General features: G+C 55.6%; 2 protein-coding genes across 3 annotated transcripts in view; one reads left to right on the forward strand and one right to left on the reverse strand.

Moving 5' to 3' along the window:
* The window catches only part of FBH1 (F-box DNA helicase 1), a 38,067-nt gene extending 34,557 nt beyond the window's left edge, over positions 1 to 3,510 (reverse strand). The window contains 1 exon segment of the mRNA XM_071552903.1: positions 3,426 to 3,510. The gene's annotated coding sequence lies outside the window, so the exon portion shown is untranslated.
* A 25-nt stretch (positions 3,511 to 3,535) lies between these two features.
* Positions 3,536 to 25,390, forward strand: ANKRD16 (ankyrin repeat domain 16). Of its 2 annotated transcripts, XM_071552905.1 has the most exons (9): positions 3,536 to 3,620; positions 5,667 to 6,008; positions 7,652 to 7,872; positions 12,182 to 12,224; positions 14,366 to 14,474; positions 15,843 to 16,004; positions 19,560 to 19,638; positions 23,313 to 23,512; positions 24,379 to 24,465. In XM_071552905.1, the coding sequence occupies exons 2-8, from the start codon at positions 5,677 to 5,679 to the stop codon at positions 23,471 to 23,473; spliced, it is 1,107 nt and encodes a 368-aa protein (XP_071409006.1). In that variant the 5' UTR covers positions 3,536 to 3,620; positions 5,667 to 5,676; the 3' UTR covers positions 23,474 to 23,512; positions 24,379 to 24,465. The 2 variants fall into 2 exon arrangements, with proteins under 2 accessions (XP_071409006.1, XP_071409005.1); XM_071552904.1 differs by lacking the exon at positions 23,313 to 23,512 and having other exon boundaries at positions 24,379 to 25,390.
* Positions 25,391 to 25,667: the final 277 nt, after the last annotated feature.

Raw genomic sequence — 25,667 nt, forward strand, 5'->3', positions numbered from 1 at the left:
CCCTCCTCCCACCGCCTGCACTTTCACTTTCGCTTTCCTTAATTAATTAATTAACTCCCATTTAACTCCCTGTCAGCGGCCTCAAATTGCTCCCCTGATTTCCTCCCAAGGATCAGCTCCTTCATTCCTTGGGATAACACCTGGATTGGGAGGGTTTGGGGCTCTTTCCCACCCCAGATATTCCTGGGATTTTGTGCCCCTCCCCAGGGGGGGCTTTTTTCCCATCCCCATTTTCCTCAAAACGTGGAAAAAAACACCAAAAAAACCATCACAAGACAATCCCGGGGCTTTCAGGGACGTGTTTGGATGTGGATGGAGGGAATGGTTGGACTTGGGGATCCTTAAGGATCTTTTCCAACGGGAACAATTCCAGGATTCTGCTTAAAAATGGGGGTTTCTTGCTTGAAAATGGGTAATTTTCCTTCTCCCTCAGGATAACCAGGAATTCCCTTTTCCCTCAGCATATCCTGAAATTCCCTTCTTCCTCAGGATAACCAGGAATTCCCTTTTCCCTCAGGATAACCAGGAATTCCCTTCTCCCTCAGGATAACCAGGAATTCCCTTTTCCCTCAGGATAACCAGGAATTCCCTTTTCCCTCAGGATAACCAGGAATTCCCTTTTCCCTCAGGATGGCCTGAAATTTCCTTTTCCCTGGAACAAAACCAGACTCTGGCCTCTCCTTCAGGAAAACCAGGAATTTCCTCTCCCTCCATGGAATTCAGGAACTTGCTGCTTTTTCGGCCATCCAGGAATTCCCCTGGGAAATCCAGGAAGCAGAAGCTCCTTTTGGAAAACCAGCACTTTCCCCTTTCTTTGGGAAAACTGGATCTTCCCATTCCCAAGCCCTTCCCATTCCCAAGTCCCTCCAGTTCCAAGAGTCTCCTCATTCCAAGCCCCACCATTCCCAAGGGCCCCCCATTCCCAAGGGTCCCCCCCCAATGCCAGGGGAGCCCCTTTTTAGCCCCTTCTCAGCCAAGGGCCCCCCTGCTCCTCCTCCATCCCATTCCCAAGGGTCATCCAGTGCCAAGCCCTTCCCATTCCCAAAGGTCCCCCCATTCCCAAGGAACTCCCAATGCCAAGCCCTTCCCATTCCCAAAGGTCCCCCCATTCCCAAGGATTTCCCAATGCCAAGCCCTTCCCATTCCCAAGGGTCCCCCCATTCCCAAGAGCCCCCCAATGCCAAGCCCTTCCCATTCCCAAGGGTCCCCCCATTCCCAAGAGCCCCCCAATGCCAAGCCCTTCCCATTCCCAAGGGTCCCCCCATTCCCAAGAGCCCCCCAATGCCAAGCCCTTCCCATTCCCAAAGGTCCCCCCATTCCCAAGAGCCCCCCAATGCCAAGCCCTTCCCATTCCTAAGCCCCTTTCTGTGCCAAGGAGCACCCCCATTCCCAAAGGTTCCCCCATTCCCAAGGGCCCCATTCCCAAGCCCCTTTCTGTGCCAAGGACCCTCTCCCATTCCCAAGCCCCCCATTCCCAAGCCCCCCATTCCCAAGGGCCCCTCAATGCCAAAGGGCCCCCCCAGTGCCAAGGGAGCCCCTTTTTAACCCCTTCCCTCCCCAGGGTCCCCCTGCCAGCCCCCCCCCCCCCCATTGCCAAGCCCCCCTCTCTGTCCTGCCCCCCCAATGCCAAGACCCCCCTTTGCCAACCCCTCCCAACTCCAAGGCTCCCATTCCCAAGGCCCCCCCAATGCCAAGGTCCTCTCTGCCCAGGACCCCCCACCGTTGGCAGAGTCCCCCCATTACCAAGAGGCCCCCAAGGGCAAGAACACCCCCCATTCCCAAGGGTCCCCCCATTCCCAAGAAACCACTTTGTGATCCTTTCTCAGCAAGACCCCCCTGCTTGGCCCCCCCACTACCAACCCCCCCCATTCCCAGGGCCCCCCATTCCCAGGGGTCCCCCCTTTTTAACCCCTTCTCAGCCAAGGGCCCCCAATTCCAAGGGCCCCCCACTCCAAAGGGCCCCCCCATTCCAAAGGGCCCCCCAATGCCAAGGGAGCCCCTTTTTAACCCCTTCTCAGCCAAGGGCCCCCCAATTCCAAGGGCCCCCCAATGCCAAGGGAGCCCCTTTTTAACCCTTTCTCAGCCAAGGGCCCCCCCAATTCCAAGGACCCCCCCAATTCCAAGGGCTCCCCAATTCCAAGGGAGTCCCTTTTTAACCCTTTCTCAGCCAAGGGTTCCCCTTCTTGCCCCCCTCAATGCCAAGGGATCCCCATTCCCAAGTCCCTGAATTCCCAGGGCCCCCCCATTCCCAGGCCCCCCCCAATGCCAAGGGAGCCCCTTTTTAACCCCTTCCCAGCCAAGGGCCCCCCTTTCCAACCCTTTCTCACCTGACGACCCCCCTGCTCTCCCCCCCAATTCCAAGAGACCCCCATTCCCAAGCCTCTCCTCACTATCATTCCCCACCCCGTTCCCAAGGTGCCCCCAATGCCAAGGGAGCCCCTTTTTAACCCCTCCTCACCCAAAGATGCCCCGTGACTGCCCCCCCATGCCAAGGGCCTTCCATTCCCAAGCCCCTCCTCACCATCACACCCCTTCCATTCCCAGATCCCCCCTAATGCCAAGGGACCCCCATTCCCAAGAGTCCTCCCATTCCCAGACCCCCCTCATTCCCAAGGTCCCCCCAATTCCAAGGGTGCCCCTTTTTACCCCCCCACCTCAGCCCAGGCCCCCCCCCCCTTCCCCCCGCTCACCCCCCATGCCCAGGGACCCCTTCCCGTCCCCCCCGTGTCCCGCAATGGTCTCGCCCTCCCTCCCTAATACTCAGTGACCCCTTCCCGTCCCCCCCGTGTCCCGCAATGGTCTCGCCCTCCCTCCCTAATACTCAGTGACCCCTTCCCGTCCCCCCCGTGTCCCGCAATGGTCTCGCCCTCCCTCCCTAATACTCAGTGACCCCTTCCCGTCCCCCCCGTGTCCCGCAATGGTCTCGCCCTCCCTCCCCAATGCTCAGTGACCCCTTCCCGTCCCCCCCCTTTCCCCAAGTGGTCTCTCCCTTTCCCCTAAGTCCCCTTCCCGTCACTCCCCCCGTATCCCGGAATGGTCTCGCCCTCCCTCCCTAATGCTCAATGACCCCTTTTCGTCCCCCCCGTGTCCCGCAATGGTCTCGCCCTCCCTCCTCAATGCTCAGTGACCCCTTCTCGTCCCCCCCGTGTCCCGCAATGGTCTCGCCCTCCCTCCCTAATGCTCAATGACCCCTTCCCGTCCCCCCCATGTCCCACAATGGTCTCGCCCTCCCTCCTCAATGCTCAGTGACCCCTTCTCGTCCCCCCCGTGTCCCGCAATGGTCTCGCCCTCCCTCCCTAATGCTCAGTGACCCCTTCCCAGCTCCCCCCGTGTCCCACAATGGTCTCGCCCTCCCTCCCTAATGCTCAGTGACCCCTTCCCAGCTCCCCCCGTGTCCCGGAATGGTCTCGCCCTCCTCCCCTCACCCGTTCCCGCCGCTCTCGGCCCCGCGCGCCCGCCGGCCCCGCCTCCTCCTCTTCGACCAATCAGAGACCGCCCCGCCCCGGCGTTGACCAATAGCGCGTCACTTCCGGGTTGGGACGGGGCCGGAGTGGTTTCCCGCCCTTCCCCTCTCCGCGATGACGTCACGGGGCCGGGTGTGACGTCACGGCGGAGCGCGGGTGGGTTGGGAAAGCCGGGAATGATCCCGTGGGATGGGATGGGATGGGATGGGATGGGATGGGGGGTCCGGCATGAGGGAACGGCCCCGAACGGGATTTGGGAATTCCAGAGGGAAAATGGAATTTCTCCCTTTCTTTGAAAGGAAAAGGGAATTCCTGAGGGAAAACGGGAATTCCTGAGGGAAAAAGGGAATTCCCGGAGGACACTCTGCCCTCAGGTTGTCCAGAGGGGGAAAGAACTCATTAATTTTCCAGAAAAAAAGGAAATCCAAGTGTTTTGCAGAAGGGAAAGGGAAATTCCTGGATTTGCAACTTTTCCTGAGAGGAAAAGGGAGGGATTTTTCAATTTTCCTGAGGGGAATGGGAATGGGAATGGGAATGGCTGTGATTGCACAGGGGGAGGCTCGTCCTGGTTTTCCAGAGGGAAGAGGAAATTCCTGGTTATCCTGAGGGAGAAGGAAAATTTTAATAACTCTGGAGGGAAAAGAAATTCCTGATTATCCTGAGGGGAAAAAGGAATTTTGGATTATTCTGAGGGAGAAGGAAATTCCTGCTGATCCTGAGGGAGAAGCTGTTTTGTGCCTTTCCTTGGGAAAAGAGAAATCCCATTTTCCCAGAGGGAATGACCAAATCCAGCTCTCCCTGCAGGAAATCCCCATCCTGCTCATCCCAACCCCGACATTCCCAATTTTCCCCTCTCTCCCTAAGCCCATTCCTGCTATTCCTGATTCTCCCCTCTCCCCCAGCACATGCCTGATATTCCCAATTTTCCCTCTTTTCCCCCAGCACACCCCCAACATTCCCAACATTCCCTTTTCCCCTAGCACACTCCCAACATTCCCAATTTTCCCCCTTTTCCCCCAGCACATTCCTGACATTCCCAATTTCCCCTCTTTTCCTTCAGCACATCCCCAACATTCCAAATTTTCCATCTCTCCTCCAGCACATTCCTGACATTCCAAATTCTCCCTCTTTTCCCCCAGCACACTCCAACATTCCCAATTTTCCCCTCTCTCCCTAAGCACGTTCCTGATATTCCCAATTTTGCCTCTTTTTTCCCCCAGCCCATCCCTGCTATTCCTGATTTTTCCCTTTTCCCCCAGCACATTCCTGATATTTCCAATTTTCCCTCTCTCCCCCAACCTATCCCCAACATTCCCAATTTCCCCTCTCCCTGAGCACATTCCTGACATTCCCAATTTTCCCCCTTTTCCCCCAGCACACTCCCAACATTCCCAATTTTCCCCCTTTTCCCCCAGCACACCCCCAACATTCCCAATTTTTCCTCTTTTCCCCAGCACACTCCCAACATTCCCAATTTTCCCTCTTTTCCTCCAGCACATCCCCAACATTCCAAATTTTCCATCTCTCCTCCAGCACATTCCTGACATTCCAAATTCTCCCTCTTTTCCCCCAGCACACTCCAACATTCCCAATTTTCCCCCTTTTCCCCCAGCACACCCCCGACATTCCCAACATTCCCTTTTCCCCCTGCACAGCCAAATTTCCCCAATTTTCCCTTTTCCCCCAGCACATTCCTGATATTCCCAATTTTCCCTCTTTCCCCCAGCACATTCCTGACATTCCCGATTCTCCCACTTTTCCCCCAGCACACCCCAACATTCCCAACATTCCCTTTTCCCCCAGCACAGCCCAATATTCCCAATATTCTCCCTCACCCCCGACATTCCCGGTTTTCCCTCTCTCCCCCCTCGCCCCCCGACATTCCCGGTTTTCCCTCTCTCCCCCCTCTCCCCCGACATTCCCGGTTTTCCCTCTCTCCCCCCTCCCCCCCGACATTCCCGGTTTTCCCTCTCTCCCCCCTCTCCCCCGACATTCCCGGTTTTCCCTCTCTCCCCCCTCGCCCCCGACATTCCCGGTTTTCCCTCTCTCCCCCCTCTCCCCCGACATTCCCGGTTTTCCCTCTCTCCCCCCTCGCCCCCGACATTCCCGGTTTTCCCTCTCTCCCCCCTCGCCCCCGACATTCCCGGTTTTCCCTCTCTCCCCCCTCTCCCCCGACATTCCCGGTTTTCCCTCTTTTCCCAGCCCTGCCTCCATGGCCGCTCCGGAGGGGCCGCGGCGGCTCCTGCGGTGGGTGCAGGAGGGGCGGCTGGATCTGCTGCGGGAGGAGCTGCATCCCGAGGCCATTCCAGAGGCCGGGAATTGGCGCTGGGGCCGGCGCGGGGACAGCCTGGCCCACCACGCTGCCCGCCTGGGCCGCCGGGATATCCTGGAATTCCTGCTGCGGGAGCTTGGGATGGACATGGAGGCGGCCAATGCGGATTACAAGAGGCCCATCCATGAGGCGGCTTCGCTGGGCCACAGGGAATGTGTGGAATTCCTGCTGGAATGCGGGGCCAGCGTGGATCCCTTGAAAAAGGGCGACTGGTGGGTCTGGGTGGAATCCTGGAATCTTGGAATGGGTTGGGTGGGAAGGGATTTAAAGATCATCCCATTCCAGCCTCTCCCAGTGTCCCAGGTGCTCCAGCCTGGCCTTGGACACTGCCAGGGATGGATCCAGGGGCAGCCACAGCTTCTCTGGGAAATCCAGCCCAGCCCCTGCCCACCCTCCCAGCCACCAATCCCTTCCCAATATCCCACCCTTCCCTGCCCTCTGGCACTGGGAACCATTCCCTGTGTCCTGGCCCTCCATCCCTTGGCCCCAGTCCCTCTCCATGTTTCTTGGAGCTCCTTCAGGCACCCAAAGGTCCCCCCAAACCTTCCCTTCTCCAGGATGAACCCCCCCAGCTCTCCCACCTTTCCTCCCAGCAGAGCTGCTCCACCCCCTCCAACCAACCTGGTGCAGCTCAGCCTTGTTGGACCTCCTGAGATTCCCATGTCCCACTTCCCAAACTCCTCCAGGTCCCCCTGGATTGTCCCATCACTGCACCCTCAGCCTGGTGCCACCTGTCCCTGTGGGAATGTCCCTTATTTTCCTCCAGGAAATGCAGGGGCAGCCACAACTTCTCTGGGAAATCCAGCCCAGCCCCTGCCCACCCTCCCAGCCAGGAATTCCTTCCCAATATCCCACCAATCCCTGCCCTCTGGCACTGGGAAGCCATTCCCTGTGTCCTGCCCCTCCAGGCCTTGGCCCCAGTCCCTCCCCAGCTCTCCTGGAGCCCCTTCAGGCCCTGCCAGGGGCTCTCAGCTGTCCCTGGACCCTTCTCTGCTCCAGGTGACCCCCCCAGAATTCCCAAATCCACAGCAGAGGGACCAGCCCTGGAGCAGCTCCGGGGTTTCCTCTGGATTTGCTCCAGCAGCTCCACATCCTTGTGTTGTTGGTACCCAAACTGGATTCCAGGTGGGATCCCCCCAGAGGGGATTGAGATTCCCTCCCTCTCCTGCTGCCCACGCTGTGGGATCAGCCCAGGATTCCATGGTTTTTTTTGGATAATCAGCTTTATCTCTGATTTCCTGCTGTTCCTCCTAAAAGTTGTGAATTTTTCCTCACTCCCATCCTGGGGGAGGGAATTTCTGGTACCACCTCGGAAAAGAAACCAAAGATTCTCCTCAGCCCCCAAATCCAAGCCCAGGAATCTCCTTTGGAGCTGAAGGGAGACAAATCCAGCATTCCAGGGTTGGGAACTGAGGGTGGATGTGACATCAGGGGGAGCAGAGGGAGCCTGGCATTCCATGAGCAGGATCCACATGGATCAAACCCCAGGATCCATCTGCTTCCTTAACCTTTGGGAAAAGCCTTATTTGCCTTAAAAATCCAGAATTCCAAAGGCAGTATCCTAGTGCTGGGAGCTGGATGTGCCACCAGGAGGGCTGACATTCCATGAGCTTCCTGCCCCTGGATTTGTGTGGCATGGATCAAACCCCACGATCCATGTCCTTCCATAAACTTTGGGAAAAGTCTTGACTTGCCTTAAAAATTCCCAGGGATTGTGTGGAAAAGGAGCTGCATTCCAGACTCCCTGTATTCCCTGCATGGAAAAACAAGTGGTGTGGCCGTGGATCCAGGTGGGACATCGGGCTTGTTGCTCCCTGTCTCCCACGTTATTCCATGTTCCTGGATCTTCTCCCAGGACTCCCCTGATGATGGCTTGCACCAGGAAAAACCTGGAGGTGATCCAAGCCCTCCTGGAGCACGGGGCCAACCCCCTGCTGAGGAACAAGGATGGCTGGAATTGCTTCCATGTGGCCAGCAGGGAAGGGCATCCCGAGGTGCTGGAGCAGCTCCTGGATGTGTCCCCAGGGATCTGGGACACGGAGAGCAGCACCCGGAGAACCCCCCTGCACACGGCAGGTGAGGGAAAGGGGATCCTTGGGAAAAGGGGGGATCCTTGGGAACAGGGGGGATCCTTGGGAAAAGGGGGGGATCCTTGGGAAAAGGGGGGATCCTTGGGAACAGGGGGGGATCCTTGGGAACAGGGGGGGATTCTTGGGAAAAGGAGAGGCCCTTTGGGAAGAGGAGGGCGTCCTTGGGAAAAGGGAGGAATACCTTGGGAAAAGGAGGGGATCCTTGGGAAGAGGAGGGGCCCTTTGGGAAAAGGGGGGATCCTTGGGAACAGGGTGGATCCTTGGGAAGAGGAGGGGCCCTTTGGGAAAAGGGGGGATCCTTGGGAAAAGGGGGGATCCTTGGGAACAGGGGGGATCCTTGGGAAGAGGAGGGGCCCTTTGGGAAAAGGGGGGATCCTTGGGAAAAGGGAGGATCCTTGGGAACAGGGGGGATCCTTGGGAAAAGGGGGGATCCTTGGGAACAGGGGGGGATCCTTGGGAAAAGGAGGGGCCCTTCGGGAAGAGGAGGGATCCTTGGGAAAAGGGGGGATCCTTGGGAAGAGGAGGGGATCCTTGGGAAAAGGGGGGAATACCTTGGGAAAAGGAGGGGATCCTTGGGAAAAGGGGGGATCCTTGGGAAGAGGAGGGGATCCTTGGGAAGAGGAGGGGATACTCGGGAAAACTAGGGTGTCCTTGGGAAAAGGGGGGGATCCTTGGGAAAAGGAGAGGCCCTTTGGGAAAAGGAGGGAATCCTTAGGAAAAGGAGGGATTCTTAGGAAAAGGAGGGGCCCTTTGGGAAGAGGAGGGGATCCTTGGGAAAAGAAGGGGATTCTTGGGAAAAGGAGGGGATTCTTGGGAAAAGGAGGGAATACCTTGGGAAAAGGAGGGAATCCTTGGGAAAACAAGGGGGTCCTTGGGAAGAGGAGGGACCCCTTGGGAAAAGGAGAGGCTCCCTTTGGAAAAGGGCTGGAAAAGGGGGATTGGCTGGAGAATGGGAAGGGATGTTTATTTGGGAGAAGGAAATCCCCCGGGAAACGGTGGTGGGTCCATCCCAGGAGATCCTGCACTGGTTGGGCCTCCTTGGAACAAGGAGTTCATCCCTGCATCCCTGTCAGGGGTGTATCCAAGCTCCCACCTCTTGGAATACCCTTGGAACACCCTTTTCCATGCTGGTATGTAAAGCTGGGAATTGCCCTTGGAGAATCCAAGGATTTCCTGGCACTTCAGAAGTCCTGAGAGGGACCTTTTGGTGGATCCATTGACCAGTTCCTGGCCTGGAGCTGCTCCAGGGGAAGGGAAAGTTGGATTTTGGGAAAATTTCTCCCTGGAAAAAGGTGGTCAGGCCTTGGAAGGGGCTGCCCAGGGTGTGATGGAGGGATTTAAAATCCATATGGATGTGGCACTTGGGGACATGGATTTGTGGTGGCCTTGGCAGTGCTGGGGGACTGTTGGACTCAGAGCTCTTTTCCAACCCAAGTGATTCCCTGATTCCCAATCATGGATTCAGGATTTTGCTAATTCAGGAATTATCCCATGGGGAGGGATTTTTCCTGAATGGGAAATGGCTATTCCTGATTTTTTTTTTCCTGTGGTGTGTTCTCCTGTCCTGGCTCCATCCCAGGTTTTGTGTTTCCATGGAATTGGCACCTCCTTTCCAGGGATGTGGGTGTTGGGTTGGGATCTGGGGATGGGATCAGGAGCAGGGTGAGGATTGTCCTGTGGGAAAAGGGGGAATTTGGGAGCTGGAATTCTCCTCCCTGCCCCACACAGCCCTTGGGATTTGGGAATACAGACAACACTGGGATGCAGCTCCTGGTTCTTGGGATTTGGGAATACACTGGGATGCACCTCCTGGTTCTTGGGATTTGGGAATACAGACAACACTGGGATGCAGCTCCTGGTTCTTGGGATTTGGGAATACGCTGGGATGCAGCTCCTGGTTCTTGGGATTTGGGAATACAGACAACACTGGGATGCAGCTCCTGGTTCTTGGGATTTGGGAATACACTGGGATGCAGCTCCTGGTTCTTGGGATTTGGGAATACAGACAACACTGGGATGCACCTCCTGGTTCTTGGAATTTGGGAATACAGACAACACTGGGATGCACCTCCTGGTTCTTGGGATTTGGGAATACACTGGGATGCAGCTCCTGGTTCTTGGGATTTGGGAATACAGACAACACTGGGATGCACCTCCTGGTTCTTGGGATTTGGGAATACACTGGGATGCAGCTCCTGGTTCTTGGAATTTGGGAATACAGACAACACTGGGATGCAGCTCCTGGTTCTTGGGATTTGGGAATACGCTGGGATGCAGCTCCTGGTTCTTGGGATTTGGGAATACAGACAACACTGGGATGCAGCTCCTGGTTCTTGGGATTTGGGAATACACTGGGATACAGCTCCTGGTTCTTGGGATTTGGGAATACAGACAACACTGGGATGCACCTCCTGGTTCTTGGAATTTGGGAATACAGACAACACTGGGATGCAGCTCCTGGTTCTTGGGATTTGGGAATACAGACAACACTGGGATGCAGCTCCTGGTTCTTGGGATTTGGGAATACAGACAACACTGGGATGCACCTCCTGGTTCTTGGGATTTGGGAATACACTGGGATGCACCTCCTGGTTCTTGGGATTTGGGAATACAGACAACACTGGGATACATCTCCTGGTTCTTGGGATTTGGGAATACGCTGGGATGCAGCTCCTGGTTCTTGGGATTTGGGAATACAGACAACACTGGGATGCAGCTCCTGGTTCTTGGGATTTGGGAATACGCTGGGATGCAGCTCCTGGTTCTTGGGATTTGGGAATACAGACAACACTGGGATGCAGCTCCTGGTTCTTGGGATTTGGGAATACAGACAACACTGGGATACATCTCCTGGTTCTTGGGATTTGGGAATACGCTGGGATGCAGCTCCTGGTTCTTGGGATTTGGGAATACAGACAACACTGGGATGCAGCTCCTGGTTCTTGGGATTTGGGAATACACTGGGATGCAGCTCCTGGTTCTTGGGATTTGGGAATACAGACAACACTGGGATGCAGCTCCTGGTTCTTGGGATTTGGGAATACGCTGGGATGCAGCTCCTGGTTCTTGGGATTTGGGAATACACTGGGATACAGCTCCTGGTTCTTGGGATTTGGGAATACAGACAACACTGGGATGCAGCTCCTGGTTCTTGGGATTTGGGAATACAGACAACACTGGGATGCAGCTCCTGGTTCTTGGGATTTGGGAATACACTGGGATGCAGCTCCTGGTTCTTGGGATTTGGGAATACACTGGGATGCAGCTTCTGGTTCTCCTGCTCCAAAGGGGAGTCTCCTCCTCTCTGTTGTCTCCCAGTTCCAATTCCCTGTGGCCAAATCCCAAATCCACAATTCTGGGATGATTTCTGGTCCTTTTCCTGATCCAGGTTAAACCTTGGGGTGATTCCTTAAGCTTTTGTTGCTTCCTAAATCCATGACCTGAGGGAAGAGAGGTGGGAAAGTGGAATTGGAGGGAGTGGAATTCAGTGGGATCTGAGCCTGGCAGCTTTCCCAGTGTCCCTGTTGCTGGGAAAGGATGGAATTGTGTGGCTTGGAACTGGTTTTTCTTCCCAAAAGTTGGATATTTTTTAAAGCCTCCATTCAAAAATATTTCCAGGGAACAGGAGAAAAGAGCCCAAATCTGGGAATTGGGATTGGGATTTCAAGGAGCATCTTGTTCCTGATCCCACATTTTCCAGGAGCCCTTTTCCCATCTCCTGATGGAGCAGCTCCAGCCTTGCCTTGACATTATAATTTTCCTTTATATTCCATTGGTTTTCCAAAACGACCCGCAGGAAAAAAAAAAACCAGTCACAAAAAAAGCCGGATCGAGGCTGTGAGACGGGAAATGTTTAAAACCTGGGAATAAAACGGGAATATTTCAGCGCTGGGCGTTCCCATCCTCCCCCAGCGTTGTTGTTTTCCCTCTGAGATGGTGCCTGGGAGCGGATTCTTCCCAGGAGGATGAGGTGGGAGTGGCTCAGGAGAGCTGGGAATGCCATCCCGGCTCTTCCCCAGCTTTGTCTTCCTTCTCCTCTTCCCAGATTTCCCCGCGGGAATCCACAAAAACTTGGGAGAAAAGCCCTTTGTGTCCATTTAATTGCGCTGCGGGTGCAGCCAAGCGGTGCCTGGGGCGCATCTTTGCCCTCTTTGTCTCCCGATTTCCTGCGGGATCGAGCGAAGGGGAGGCTTTTCCAATCACAGCCCAAAAAACCGAGTCCAAACCTCCGATTTTCCAGCTTTTCTCTCCTCCTGGCGCCACAAAACTCATCCTTGTTTTCCCTCTTTCCCCAGCCCTGCACGGCTGTTCCCGGGCCGTGGAGCTGCTCCTGGAGCGGTAAGGAAGGTCCTTCCCAGCTTTTCCCTGTTCCTGATCCAGGGAAGGCTCTTCCCAGCTTTTCCCTATCCCTGTTTTAAGGATGGCCCTTCCCAGCTTTTCCCTGTTCCTGATCCAGGGAAGGTCCTTCCCAGCTTTTCCCTGTTCCTGATCCAGGGAAAGCCCTTCCCAGCTTTTCCCTGTCCCTGTTTTAAGGAAGGCCCTTCCCAGCTTTTCCCTGTCCCTGCACTAAGGAAGGCTCTTCCCAGCTTTTCCCATCCCTGTTTTAAGGAAGGCCCTTCCCAGTTTTTCCCTATTCCTGCACTAAGGAAGGCCCTTCCCAGCTTTTCCCTGTTCCTGATCCAGGGAAGGCCCTTCCCAGCTTTTCCCTGTTCCTGATCCAGGGAAGGCCCTTCCCAGCTTTTCCCTGTCCCTGTTTTAAGGAAGGCCCTTCCCAGCTTTCCCTATTCCTACACTAAGGAAGGCTCTTCCCAGCTTTTCCCTGTCCCTGTTTTAAGGAAGGCCCTTCCCAGCCTTTCCCTGTCCCTGTTTTAACGAAGGCCCTTCCCAGCTTTTCCCTGTTCCTGATCCAGGGAAGGCCCTTCCCAGATTTTCCCTATCCCTGTTTTAAGGAAGGCCCTTCCCAGCTTTTCCCTGTCCCTCCACTAAGGAAGGCCCTTCCCAGCTTTTCCCTGTTCCTGCTCCAGGGAAGGCCCTTCCCAGCTTTTCCCTGTCCCTCCACTAAGGAAGGCTCTTCCCAGCTTTTCCCTGTCCCTCCACTAAGGAAGGCCCTTCCCAGCTTTTCCCTGTTCCTCCTCTAAGGAAGGCCCTTCCCAGCTTTTCCCATCCCTGTTTTAAGGAATGCCCTTCCCAGCTTTTCCCTGTCCCTGCACTAAGGAAGGCCCTTCCCAGCTCTTCCCATCCCTGTTTTAAGGAAGACCCTTCCCAGCTTTTCCCATCCCTGTTTTAAGGAAGGCTCTTCCCAGCTTTTCCCATCCCTGTTTTAAGGAAGGCCCTTCCCAGCTTTTCCCATCCCTGTTTTAAGGAAGGCCCTTCCCAGCTTTTCCCATCCCTGCACTAAGGAAGGCCCTTCCCAGCTTTTCCCATCCCTGTTTTAAGGAAGGCCCTTCCCAGTTTTTCCCATCCCTGTTTTAAGGAAGGCCCTTCCCAGCTTTTCCCATCCCTGTTTTAAGGAATGCCCTTCCCAGCTTTTCCCATCCCTGTTTTAAGGAAGGCCCTTCCCAGCTTTTCCCATCCCTGTTTTAAGGAAGGCCCTTCCCAGCTTTTCCCATCCCTGTTTCAAGGAAGGCCCTTCCCAGCTTTTCCCATCCCTGTTTTAAGGAAGGCCCTTCCCAGCTTTTCCCTGTCCCTGTTTTAAGGAAGGCCCTTCCCAGCCTTTCCCTGTCCCCGCCCCTCCCCTCCAGCGCCAGGCTGGGCACACAAAGGCCCGTTGTCATTCCCGGGCTCTCTCCTTGTCCTGCAGGTTTTTCCCAGCTGGTTGGGGGCCTTGGGGACAAGGACAGTCTCTGGATGTCACACAAGCCCCTCTTATGTAACTCAGCCTGTTTTTTTCCCTCCCTGCTGATTCATTCCCGGATGGAACAACAACAGCCTGGATTTGTGGCAGCTCCGTGCTGGGCTCAGCTTTTCCAGGCTGGGCTTAGCCTTTCTTTCTATGCTGGGAAGTGGTTTTAAGTCAGCCCAGTGACCCTGTTCCCAGTTTTTGGAGCTGTGGAGTCACAGCCACAGCTAATCCCAGCCTTGCTAATCCCTTGTTTAGTCCCAGCTCTGTAATTCAACCCAGGCTTTTGGTTTTAATTCAGTTTTCTCTCAGTTTAAACCTCAATGAGATCTGTGGGCTCTGGTTTTCTATATCACAACAGGAGCATCTGGATTTTTCCCTGTTTCCAGGGCATTCCTGGAGACCCTCTGGACATGGAGAAAGGGAATTATAAATGATCTGCAGAGCCCTGGCTTGGCCACCTGAGCAGATCTGACCCCCCAAAACCCACCCAGATCATTCCCTAAAACACCAGGACAGGTTTATATATCCATGGGCAGGCTTTATATGTTGGATTTTTGATCCCAGTGCTGCCAGTCTCCCTCAGGAAGGATTTGGGAGGTGCCAGGAGCTCTGTCCTCACTTCTGTGTCCTCTCCCAGGTGCCACTACACACCTGACAGCAGGGACAAGTGTGGGGTGACTCCCTTCATGGATGCCATCCAGAATGGGCACGTGGGCATTGCCAGGATGCTCCTGGAAAAACACCAGGTGGGTGCCAAACCCTGCCCTGCCTCCTCCAGGTCCTTCCCAGCATTGCCAGGATGGCAAAGAAGGAGGTTCATGTTGTAAAAGAAGAGAATTCCCAAGTTGTAAAGAAAGGAATTGGGTAAAAAAGGCAAATTCCATGTGGAGATGAGGAAGACTGGGCTGTGTAAGGTGACCAGGACTCAGCTCCAGGTGAAGGTCTCACCCTAAGGAAGGAATGAGGGAGTCCTGGAATGGTTTGGGTTGGAGAAACCTTAAAGATCATTCATTTCTAACCTCAACCCCTCCCACTGTCCCAGGTGCTCCAGCCTGGCCTTGGACACTGCCAGGGATGGATCCAGGGGCAGCCACAGCTTCTCTGGGAAATCCAGCCCAGCCCCTGCCCACCCTCCCAGCCACCAATCCCTTCCCAATATCCCATCTATCCCTGCCCTCTGGCACTGGGAACCATTCCCTGTGTCCTGCCCCTCCAGGCCTTGGCCCCAGTCCCTCCCCAGCTCTCCTGGAGCCCCTTCAGGCCCTGCCAGGGGCTCTCAGCACTCTGGGGCCCCACTGGACACAGCAATTGGGCACTGCCTGTGCCAGGAGCATCCTCAGCTCTGCTTGCCCTCCTGGATGCAGCAATTCCCTTGGCTGGGAATGGTTCAGCTGCAGAGAGACCTGGAAGCACCAAGGATGGAGCCAAAATCTCCTGATTGATGGGAATGCTGGAATGGGTTGGGTTGGAAGGGACTTAAAGCCCATCCAGTTCCACCCCCAGCCCCTCCCAGTGTCCCAGGTGCTCCAGCCTGGCCTTGGACACTGCCAGGGATGGATCCAGGGGCAGCCACAGCTTCTCTGGGAAGTGTCCCCACACTGGAGAAGTGGGATGGTGACTCCAGGTAGTGGCAGGAGGGGACAGGACATGCCCAAATCCAGCACTTGGAGTTCTGAAGCCTCCATGACCATCCCAAGGGTGGATAACAGGGACACATCTGGCCAGGTGTTACCCAGAGCCCCCCTGCTGATGTGTGGACTCCCAGGAATGTGACCCAGCAGGGATGTCATGGGTTGTGCAGAGCAGGGAGCAGACCCTGCAGGATTTATTGATCATTTATTGATCCCTGAGTGATCTGAGCTTGCTGGAGCCCCCTCAGGCCTCACCCCACAGAGCTGTGACATTCCCTCATGGCTTTAGTCTCAGATTTCAGGCTCTGAAGGTGGCAGAGTTGACTGAATTCCCTAAATTATCCCAGCCATGGAGCAGCACTGAAATCCCTGGAAGTGCAAGTGCCTCCCAGGCTTTATAAAACCCTGAGGCACCACCAGCTCTTGGGCAATTGGGTGATACCTTGGGCTAAGTGTGACTTCCATTGTTTTTCTGAATTCCAGGCCTGTCCCACTGCCCTGGATGCCCTGGGAGCTCAGGCCCTGCACAGGGCAGCAGTGACAGCCCAGGATGGGGCCATCCAGTTCCTGGTGTCTGAGCTGGGGGTGGATGTCAACAGCAGAGCCACCTCCCTGCAGCTCCCAGCCCTGCACTACGCTGCCAAGGTTGGTCCCTGTGCCCAGAATTCCTTGGAAAAGCTCCTGTCAGGCTCCTCCAGCAGCCTGGTGTGGGTGGTGGGGGATCTGCATTCCTGGCTCATCCTTTGCTGCTGTCCATCTGCTCCAGGCTGGTCCCATTCTTTGTTTTCTGGGCAGCAAAAGAGGTGTGGGCAGCAGGGCCAGGTTCTCCCTGTCTTGTCCATTCTGGGGAGATCCCACCTGGAACTGTGTCCAGCTCTGGGTCCAACAGCAGGAGCTCGTGGAGCTGCTGGAGGAGCCCAGAGGAGGCCCCAGAGCTGCTCCAGGGCTGGATCCCTCTGCTCTGGAGCCAGGCTGGGAGAGCTGGGGGGTCACCTGGAGAAGAGAAGGGTCCAGGGACAGCTGAGAGCTCCTGGCAGGGCCTGAAGGGGCTCCAGGAGAGCTGGGGAGGGACTGGGGCCAAGGCCTGGAGGGCCAGGACACAGGGAATGGTTCCCAGTGCCAGAGGGCAGGGCTGGGAAGGGATTGGTGGGTGGGAGGGTGGGCAGGGGCTGGGCTGGATTTCCCAGAGAAGTTGTGGCTGCCCCTGCATTTCCTGAAGGAAAATAAGGGACATTCACACAGGGACAGGTGGCACCAGGCTGAGGGTGCAGTGATGGGACAATCCAGGGGGACCTGGAGGAGTTTGGGAAGTGGGACATGGGAATCTCAGGAGGTCCAACAAGGCTGAGCTGCACCAGGTTGGTTGGAGGGGCTGGAGCAGCTCTGCTGGGAGGAAAGGTGGGAGAGCTGGGGGGGTTCAGCCTGGAGAAGGGAAGGTTTGGGGGGACCTTTGGGTGCCTGAAGGAGCTCCAAGAAACATGGAGAGGGACTGGGGCCAAGGGATGGAGGGGCAGGACACAGGGAATGGTTCCCAGTGCCAGAGGGCAGGGATAGATGGGATATTGGGAAGGGATTGGTGGGTGGGAGAGTGGGCAGGGGCTGGGCTGGATTTCCCAGAGAAGCTGTGGCTGCCCCTGGATCCATCCCTGGCAGTGTCCAAGGCCAGGCTGGAGCACCTGGGACAGTGGGAGGGGTTGGGGGTGGAACTGAGTGGGCTTTAAATCCCTTCCCACCCAAACCATGGATTTGGGAATGGGATTCACACAGAGTCTGGCACTGCCAAGCTCTTCCCAGCACATTCCCACGGACACAAAGGTGTCCTGAGTCCTTGGTCCCACCCTGAAGTGAGGGACAACAGCAACACCAGCAAGAAAGATGGGAAGGCCTCTTCCCTAGGAGAATTCCTTGGAATCAGGCAGCCCCTTGCATTTCCCAGGGTGCTGTTCCCTGGAAGTGTCCAAGACCAGGTTGGATGGGGCTTGGAGCAACCTGGGCTATCAGGGGTTGTGTCCATGCTGGGGGGTGGGAATGGATGACACTGGGGAGTCCCTTCCCACCCAAAACATTCCATGATTCCATGACTGTCCAGCTGTGCAGAGCAGAGACAGAGGGTGTCCAGCTGTGGGAAAGGAGGGGTGGGAATGTGGAGGGAGCTCTTGGGTGCTTATCTGTGTCCTTCACTCCGGAGCTGTTTTGCATTCCAGGCAGTGAGAATCCTTGGAGCTTTGTCCTCCTCTCAGCTCGTGCCTGTGTGGGAAGCAGGGCCTGAGCAGATCCCAAAACTTCCCTCCTTCTCCCTGGGATCCCTCCTGCTTGGCACTGTCACTCCACAACTGGCAGCCAGGGAATATCCCTGCCCAGATCCCGGGATCTTAAACCTCCTGGGCTTCAACATGCAGCACTCAGAGCCTGCTCTAGACTTGGGAATAAAGGAGCATCCCACCATCCCACTCCCAGAAACCCCTCCATGCCATTAGTTGGGAATGTTGGCATTCTCCTCCCGTGCCATTCCCAGCTCCCACAAAAGAGGCCTCTTCTCCCAGCTCCCCAAAAGCCCTGCTGGTTGCCAAGGGGAATACAATGAGCCTTGGAGAGGATCCCAGCTCAGTCCTGCCTGGTTAGGGAATGCTTTGCTGGATTTCTCTGCCTTGCCTGGGCTTGGGGTCACTTTGTATTTACCCATCATTTGTTTGGGCTTTTTCTTCGGGTTTGGGGTGTTTTTTATTCTTATTTTTTTTGCATTTATTAAACAAAATCAAATGATGTGTTTTCAACTCCATTTGCTGCCAAGGCTGTGGCAGCTTAAAGCAGTTCCTGGCTCTGTGTCTTTGCCATGGAAAACAGGGAGTGAGCTCAGCAGGGAAAGGGGAGCCTGGAGAACAGGGAAGATGGTATGGAATCCTGCAGGAATGGGGGGAAAAATCAGGGCTTTCCATTCTCATGCTGCACCACAATTCATGGCACTGAGGAATATTTAGGGAGAGAGGATTGATTTATGGAGAGAGGAGAAGGGTGGGAACTGTGCTGTGATTTCCCCTGTGGAGTTTGGAACTGGCTCCTGGCAGAGGAAGGAGGGAGGACACTTGTCCCAGGGCATCCCAAATCCTGGAGGAATCCTTTAGGAAAGCCACAGTCCACATGAGAAACAGGTTCTGCTCTTGGAGCTGAAATAACCTCAGGAAGAGCAGCTCAAGATCCCCTGGGATTAAAGGGATTTGGAATTGGAAGATGGAGAGGGACTGGGGCCAAGGCCTGGAGGGCCAGGACACAGGGAATGGTTCCCAGTGCCAGAGGGCAGGGCTGGGGGGGCTGTTGGGAAGGGATTGGTGGCTGGGAGGGTGGGCAGGGGCTGGGCTGGATTTCCCAGAGAAGCTGTGGCTGCCCCTGGATCCATCCCTGGCAGTGTCCAAGGCCAGGCTGGAGCACCTGGCACAGTGGGAGGGGTTGGGGTTGGAACTGGATGGGCTTTAAGTCCCTTCCAACCCAACCCATCCCAGCATTCCCATCAATCAGGAGATTTTGGCTCCATCCTTGGTGCTTCCAGGTCTCTCTGCAGCTGAACCATTCCCAGCCAAGGGAATTGCTGCATCCAGGAGGGCAAGCAGAGCTGAGGATGCTCCTGGCACAGGCAGTGCCCAATTGCTGTGTCCAGTGGGGCCCCAGAGTGCTGAGAGCCCCTGGCAGGGCCTGAAGGGGCTCCAGGAGAGCTGGGGAGGGACTGGGGCCAAGGCCTGGAGGGCCAGGACACAGGGAATGGTTCCCAGTGCCAGAGGGCAGGGCTGGGGGGGCTGTTGGGAAGGGATTGGTGGGTGGGAGGGTGGGCAGGGGCTGGGCTGGATTTCCCAGAGAAGCTGTGGCTGCCCCTGGATCCATCCCTGGCAGTGTCCAAGGCCAGGCTGGAGCAACCTGGGCTTGGAGCACCCTGGGATGGTGGAAGGTGTCCCTGGTGTCATCTCTGTGGCCCATTCCCATGGGATAACAGGGCTGTGCCTGCTGTGCCAGAGCAATCCCTGCCACTTGGATCCAATCTGCACTTCCATATGCCCCAACCTTGACTCCCATCTGCTCTGGGATCCTCTGGAGCTTGGAGCAGCTCCTACTATCCCAGATTTACCTGTGGCAGGGCAGATCTGTGCCCTCCCAGGCCAGGGATGGATCAGCTTGTGCAGAGCTGAGCCAGAATTCCATGCTCCACTGCAGGAAGGACATGGACACACCATCCAGACGCTGCTGTCCCTCGGCGCCGACATCCAGGCAAAGGATGGGAAGGGCCGATCCGGTAAGGAATGGGCTGTTTGTTCCCCTCTGTGTGACCCTGAGAGCTTCCCTAAGTGCATCCCAACCTCCATAGCATCCCATGCTGTGTCTGCTCAGCAGGGAGATTCCAAATCCATGGATGCCAAAGGCTCTGGAAGCAGAATGATGGATGAAACAGGGGCCGAGTTTCCCGGTTTTCATTCACTGGTTTTGTCCTTGCTGGAATTTCTGATGTCTGACTTGGGGCTTTTCCCTTGGGGAAGAACAGGGATGGTCCTTTGGGAAAAACAGGGATGCCTTTTGGGAAAAAACAGGGATGCCTTTTGGGAAAAACAGGGATGCCTTTTGGGGAAAAACAGGGGTGCCTTTTGGGGAAAAACAGGGATGCCTTTTGGGAAAAACAGGGATGCCTTTTGGGGAAAAACAGGGATGCCTTTTGGGAAAAACAGGGATGCCTTTTGGGGAAAACAGGGATGCCTTTTGGGGAAAAACAGGGATGCCTTTTGGGGAAAAACAGGGATGCCTTTTGGGAAAAACAGGGATGGTCATTGGGGAAAAACAGGGATGGTCCTTGGGGAAAAACAGGGATGCCTTTTGGGACAAACAGGGATTCCTTTTGGGGAAAAACAGGGATGCCTTTTGGGAAAAACAGGGATGCCTTTTGGGGAAAAACAGGGATGCCTTTTGGGGAAAAACAGGGATGCCTTTGGGGAAAACAGGGATGCCTTTTGGGAAAAACAGGGATGCCTTTTGGGGAAGAACAGGGATGCCTTTTGGGACAAACAGGGATTCCTTTTGGGGAAGAACAGGGATGCCTTTTGGGGAAGAACAGGGATGCAAATCAGGGGTTTCTCTTCACCCACCTCCTTATTCTTCCCACAAGACCTTCTGGAGCTTCGATTCTCCACCTCACTGGAATTTGGCTGGAATGGAGCAGGTTGGGTGGACAAACATATGGATTTTAGGAGCTCTCAGGCCTCAATTTCTCAGCAAAGAGCCCAGAAATGGCTTGTGAGCAAATAAGAACACAGGGCTGGAGCATCACTGGGGTTGCTATAGCGATGCCAGAGTCGGCATTCCCGGCGGGAGAGGCTCAGGCAGCTCTTGCATCAGCATCTCTGTCTCAGGGAAAAAAAACCATGGAAATGGTTTCAGCTGTTGCCAAAAAAGGCCACTTACCCAGTGCTCAGGTTTGGCTAAAACCCCGTGGGGATGTCTCTGCATCCACCCCATCCCTGAGGGAATTCCAGCTCTGCTGAGCTCATGTGGCTTTGGGATGGTTCCCGTGGCTCCAGGTGCTGGGTGGGGGTCACTGTGTCCTTGGGAAGCTCCTCAGCCAGGTCTGGCACCTGCAGGGATTATCCCTGGGGATCAGGATTTAAGGGAGAAAGTTTTGCAGTGAGTGGGATGGGTCCCACCCCTGGGAACATCCAAGGCCAGATCTGGGGAGTAAATTCCAAGCTCTGCTGAGCTCATCCAGCCCTGGGATGTTTTCCATGGCTCCTCCTGCCCATTGGATGCCCCATTCCCTGGCACCTTTGCTGGGTTTGTGTCCCTGTGTTTGTGTCTCTGTGTCCTTGGGAAGCTCCTCAGCCAGGTCTGGCACCTGCAGGGATTATCCCTGGGGATCAGGATCCATGTTAGATTAAAGGAAGACAGTTTTCATAGTGAGGGTGGTGAAACAGGTTTCCTGGTGGATTCCCACCCCTGGGAATATCCAAGGCCAGGTTTGGGGAGTAAATTCCAAGCTGTGCTGAGCTCATCCAGCCCTGGGATGTTTTCCATGGCTCCTCCTGCCTGTTGGATGTTGTGTTTGTGTCTCTGGACTTGTGTCCTTGGGAAGCTCCTCATCCAGATCTGGCACCTGCAGGGATTATCCCTGGGGATCAGGATTTAAGGGAGAAAGTTTTGCAGTGAGGGGGGTGGATTCTCACCCCTGGGAACATCCAAGGCCAGATTTGGGGAGTAAATTCCAAGCTGTGCTGAGCTCATCCAGCCCTGGGATGTTTTCCATGGCTCCTCCTGCCTGTTGGATGCTGTGTTTGTGTCCCTGGGTTTGTGTCCCTGGGTTTGTGTCTCTGTGTCCTTGGGAAGCTCCTCATCCAGATCTGGCACCTGCAGGGATTATCCCTGGGGATCAGGATTTAAGGGAGAAAGTTTTGCAGTGAGTGGGGTGAATTCCCACCCCTGGAAATGTCCAAGACCAAGTTCAGGGAGTAAATTCCAAGCTGTGCTGAGCTCATCCAGCCCTGGGATGTTTTCCATGGCTCCTCCTGCCTGTTGGATGTTGTGTTTGTGTCCCAGGACTTGTGTCCTTCGGAAGCTCCTCAGCCAGATCTGGCACCTGCAGGGATTATCCCTGGGGATCAGGATTTAAGGGAGAAAGTTTTGCAGTGAGTGTGGTGGGTTCTCACCCCTGGGAACATCCAAGGCCAGATTTGGGGAGTAAATTCCAAGCTGTGCTGAGCTCATCCAGCCCTGGGAAGTTTTCCATGGCTCCTCCTGCCCATAGGTTGCTCCATTCCCTGGCACCTTTGCTGGGTTTGTGTCCCTGTGTTTGTGTCTCTGTGTCCTTGGGAAGCTCCTCAGCCAGATCTGGCACCTGCAGGGATTATCCCTGGGGATCAGGATCCATGTTAGATTAAAGGAAGACAATTTTTACAGTGAGAGTGGTGAAACACAAGTTTCCTGGTGGATTCCCAGCCCTGGGAATATCCAAGGCCAGGTTTGGGGAGTAAATTCCAAGCTGTGCTGAGCTCATCCAGCCCTGGGATGTTTTCCATGGCTCCTCCTGCCTGTTGGATGCTGTGTTTGTGTCCCTGGGTTTGTGTCCCTGGGTTTGTGTCTCTATGTCCTTGGGAAGCTCCTCAGCCAGATCTGGCACCTGCAGGGATTATCCCTGGGGATCAGGATTTAAGGGAGAAAGTTTTGCAGTGAGTGTGGTGGGTTCCTACCCCTGGGAATATCCAAGGCCAGATTTGGGGAGTAAATTCCAAGCTGTGCTGAGCTCATCCAGCCCTGGGAAGTTTTCCATGGCTCCTCCTGCCCATAGGTTGCTCCATTCCCTGGCACCTTTGCTGGGTTTGTGTCCCTGGGTTTGTGTCTCTGTGTCCTTGGGAAGCTCCTCATCCAGATCTGGCACCTGCAGGGATTATCCCTGGGGATCAGGATCCATGTTAGATTAAAGGAAGACAATTTTCATAGTGAGGGTGGTGAAACACAAGTTTCCTGGTGGATTCCCAGCCCTGGGAATATCCAAGGCCAGGTTTGGGGAGTAAATTCCAAGCTGTGCTGAGCTCATCCAGCCCTGGGATGTTTTCCATGGCTCCTCCTGCCTGTTGGATGTTGTGTTTGTGTCCTTGGGTTTGTGTCCCTGGGTTTGTGTCCCCGTGTTTGTGTCTCTGTGTCCTTGAGATGCTCCTCATCCAGATCTGGCACCTGCAGGGATTATCCCTGGGGATCAGGATTTAAGGAAGGATGTTTTGCAGTGAGTGTGGTGGGTTCCACCCCTGGGAACACCCCGGGCATGGCTGGCAGTGCCCCTGCCCACCGCAGGTGTTGGAACCTCCCAATCCCTCCCACCCCACCCCATCCCATTCCATGCCCCTTTGGCTGCCTGGCTGGGTGTTCCAGGTGCTCCAGGTGCCCCCAGGTGTGCTGGGGGGGGTGTGTGACCGTGTCACGCCGTGTCCCCAGCGCTGCACGCAGCCTGTGCCGGGCAGCACGAGGTGGCCGCGCGGCTCCTGCTCCGAGCCGGGCTCCGAGACGCACCGGATGGGACGGGAATGCTGGCACGGCAGCTGGCCAGGAAGCCAGAGCTCCTCCAGGTGCTGCAGGAGTGCCAGGACACCACGTGAGGCACGAGGAGAGGGAGGAGCCTGGCTGGGATCTACGTGGTATGTTGGTGGGATTTGGGAAAACGTGTGGTGGAAGTGGTGGGATTGTCCTCCAGAACTGAGTGGGCTCTTGGGAATGTAATACATGTAATAAATGGGATTGTTTCCAAGAGATAATGGGTGGGATGGGATGGGTGTTCCCTAGGAGGGTGGGGAGGTCCTGGTACAGCTTTCCCTGGGAAGTTGTGGCTGCCCCATCCCTGGCAGTGTCCAAGGGCAGGTTGCAGCAACCTGGGACAGTGGGAGGGGTTGGGGGTGGAACTGGATGGGCTTTCAGGTCCTTCCAACCCAACCCATCCCAGCATTCCCATCAATCAGGAGATTTTGGCTCCATCCTTGGTGCTTCCAGGTCTCTCTGCAGCTGAACCATTCCCAGCCAAGGGAATTGCTGCATCCAGGAGGGCAAGCAGAGCTGAGGATGCTCCTGGCACAGGCAGTGCCCAATTGCTGTGTCCAGTGGGGCCCCAGAGTGCTGAGAGCCCCTGGCAGGGCCTGAAGGGGCTCCAGGAGAGCTGGGGAGGGACTGGGGCCAAGGCCTGGAGGGCCAGGACACAGGGAATGGCTTCCCAGTGCCAGAGGGCAGGGCTGGGGGGGCTGTTGGGAAGGGATTGGTGGGTGGGAGGGTGGGCAGGGGCTGGGCTGGATTTCCCAGAGAAGCTGTGGCTGCCCCTGGATCCATCCCTGGCAGTGTCCAAGGCCAGGCTGGAGCACCTGGCACAGTGGGAGGTGTCTCTGCCCATGGCAGGGGGTGGGATGAGATGATCTTTGAGGTCCTTTCCAACTCAAACTATTCCACAATTCTGTCCCACCCCTTTGCTGACCCATCCTGGTAAATTCATGGCTGTTCTTTCCCTTCCAAATTCCAGGGCTGAACTTCCTTCCTGTGCAGCTCCCAGAGCATCCAAACAGCTCCTTGATGGAAAATCCCCAAGGAAGATGCCACTTCATGGGACCTGCATGGCTCCTGCTGGGACATTTCCACACCATGGACATCCTGAGGGGAAGGACAAACCTGGATGGTGGGTTTGACAGCCCTTAATGGACCTGCTCTCCAGTAATCTCTTAAATTCCTTTAATTGCCACCTCTGGATAGGGCAAGGACAGGGAATCTTCCAGCTGCATCCACCTTTTATATCCTTCTTGCAGCCCAAAGGTGATCCCAAATCCTGCTGGGATCAGTAGTGGGACCTCAACCTTGTGATGACATTGAGGGTCTTTAGGCTGAAAAAAAGGAACTGGAATTATAAATTCCATAGAAACTTGATGGAAAAGCAGTGGGATTCTGTGTTTTTTGGGAGAGGGGATGTTAAAAATCCAACAGGGATTGAGCTGAGTTGTCTTGTTTGACCCATCTCTGGAGGAGGTTCTTCCCCAGGAGGGAAAGCTGAATTAATCTGGAAGGTGCTGATGGATGGTGGGAGCTGTGTCAGCCCCTGGGTGGGCCAGGAAGTGGTTTCATCCCTCTAAAAATCCCAGATCATCCCACAAATCCAGTGCTGGTCTCCATACAGGAAGCAGCAACCTGGGCAATGCAAGGGGCTGCCTCATTCCAGGGAGTTCTCCCAGGAAAGAGCCCAGCCCATCCCATCTTTCTTGCTGGTGTTGCTGTTGTCCCTCACTTCAGAATAGGAGCCAAGGAGTCAGGACACCTTTGTGTCCGTGGGAATGTGCTGGGAAGAGCTTGGCAGTGCCAGACTCTGTGTGAATCCCATTCCCAAATCCATGGTTTGGGTGGGAAGGGACTTAAAGATCATCCAGTTCCACCCCCAACCCCTCCCACTGTGCCAGGTGCTCCAGCCTGGCCTTGGACACTGCCAGGGATGGATCCAGGGGCAGCCACAGCTTCTCTGGGAAATCCAGCCCAGCCCCTGCCCACCCTCCCAGACACCAATCCCTTCCCAACAGCCCCCCCAGCCCTGCCCTCTGGCACTGGGAACCATTCCCTGTGTCCTGGCCCTCCATCCCTTGGCCCCAGTCCCTCTCCATGTTTCTTGGAGCTCCTTCAGGCACCCAAAGGTCCCCCCAAACCTTCCCTTCTCCAGGCTGAACCCCCCCAGCTCTCCCACCTTTCCTCCCAGCAGAGCTGCTCCACCCCCTCCAACCAACCTGGTGCAGCTCAGCCTTGTTGGACCTCCTGAGATTCCCATGTCCCACT

This window comes from Pithys albifrons, chromosome 3 (genome assembly GCF_047495875.1).
Source record: "Pithys albifrons albifrons isolate INPA30051 chromosome 3, PitAlb_v1, whole genome shotgun sequence".
Lineage (NCBI taxonomy): Eukaryota > Metazoa > Chordata > Aves > Passeriformes > Thamnophilidae > Pithys > Pithys albifrons.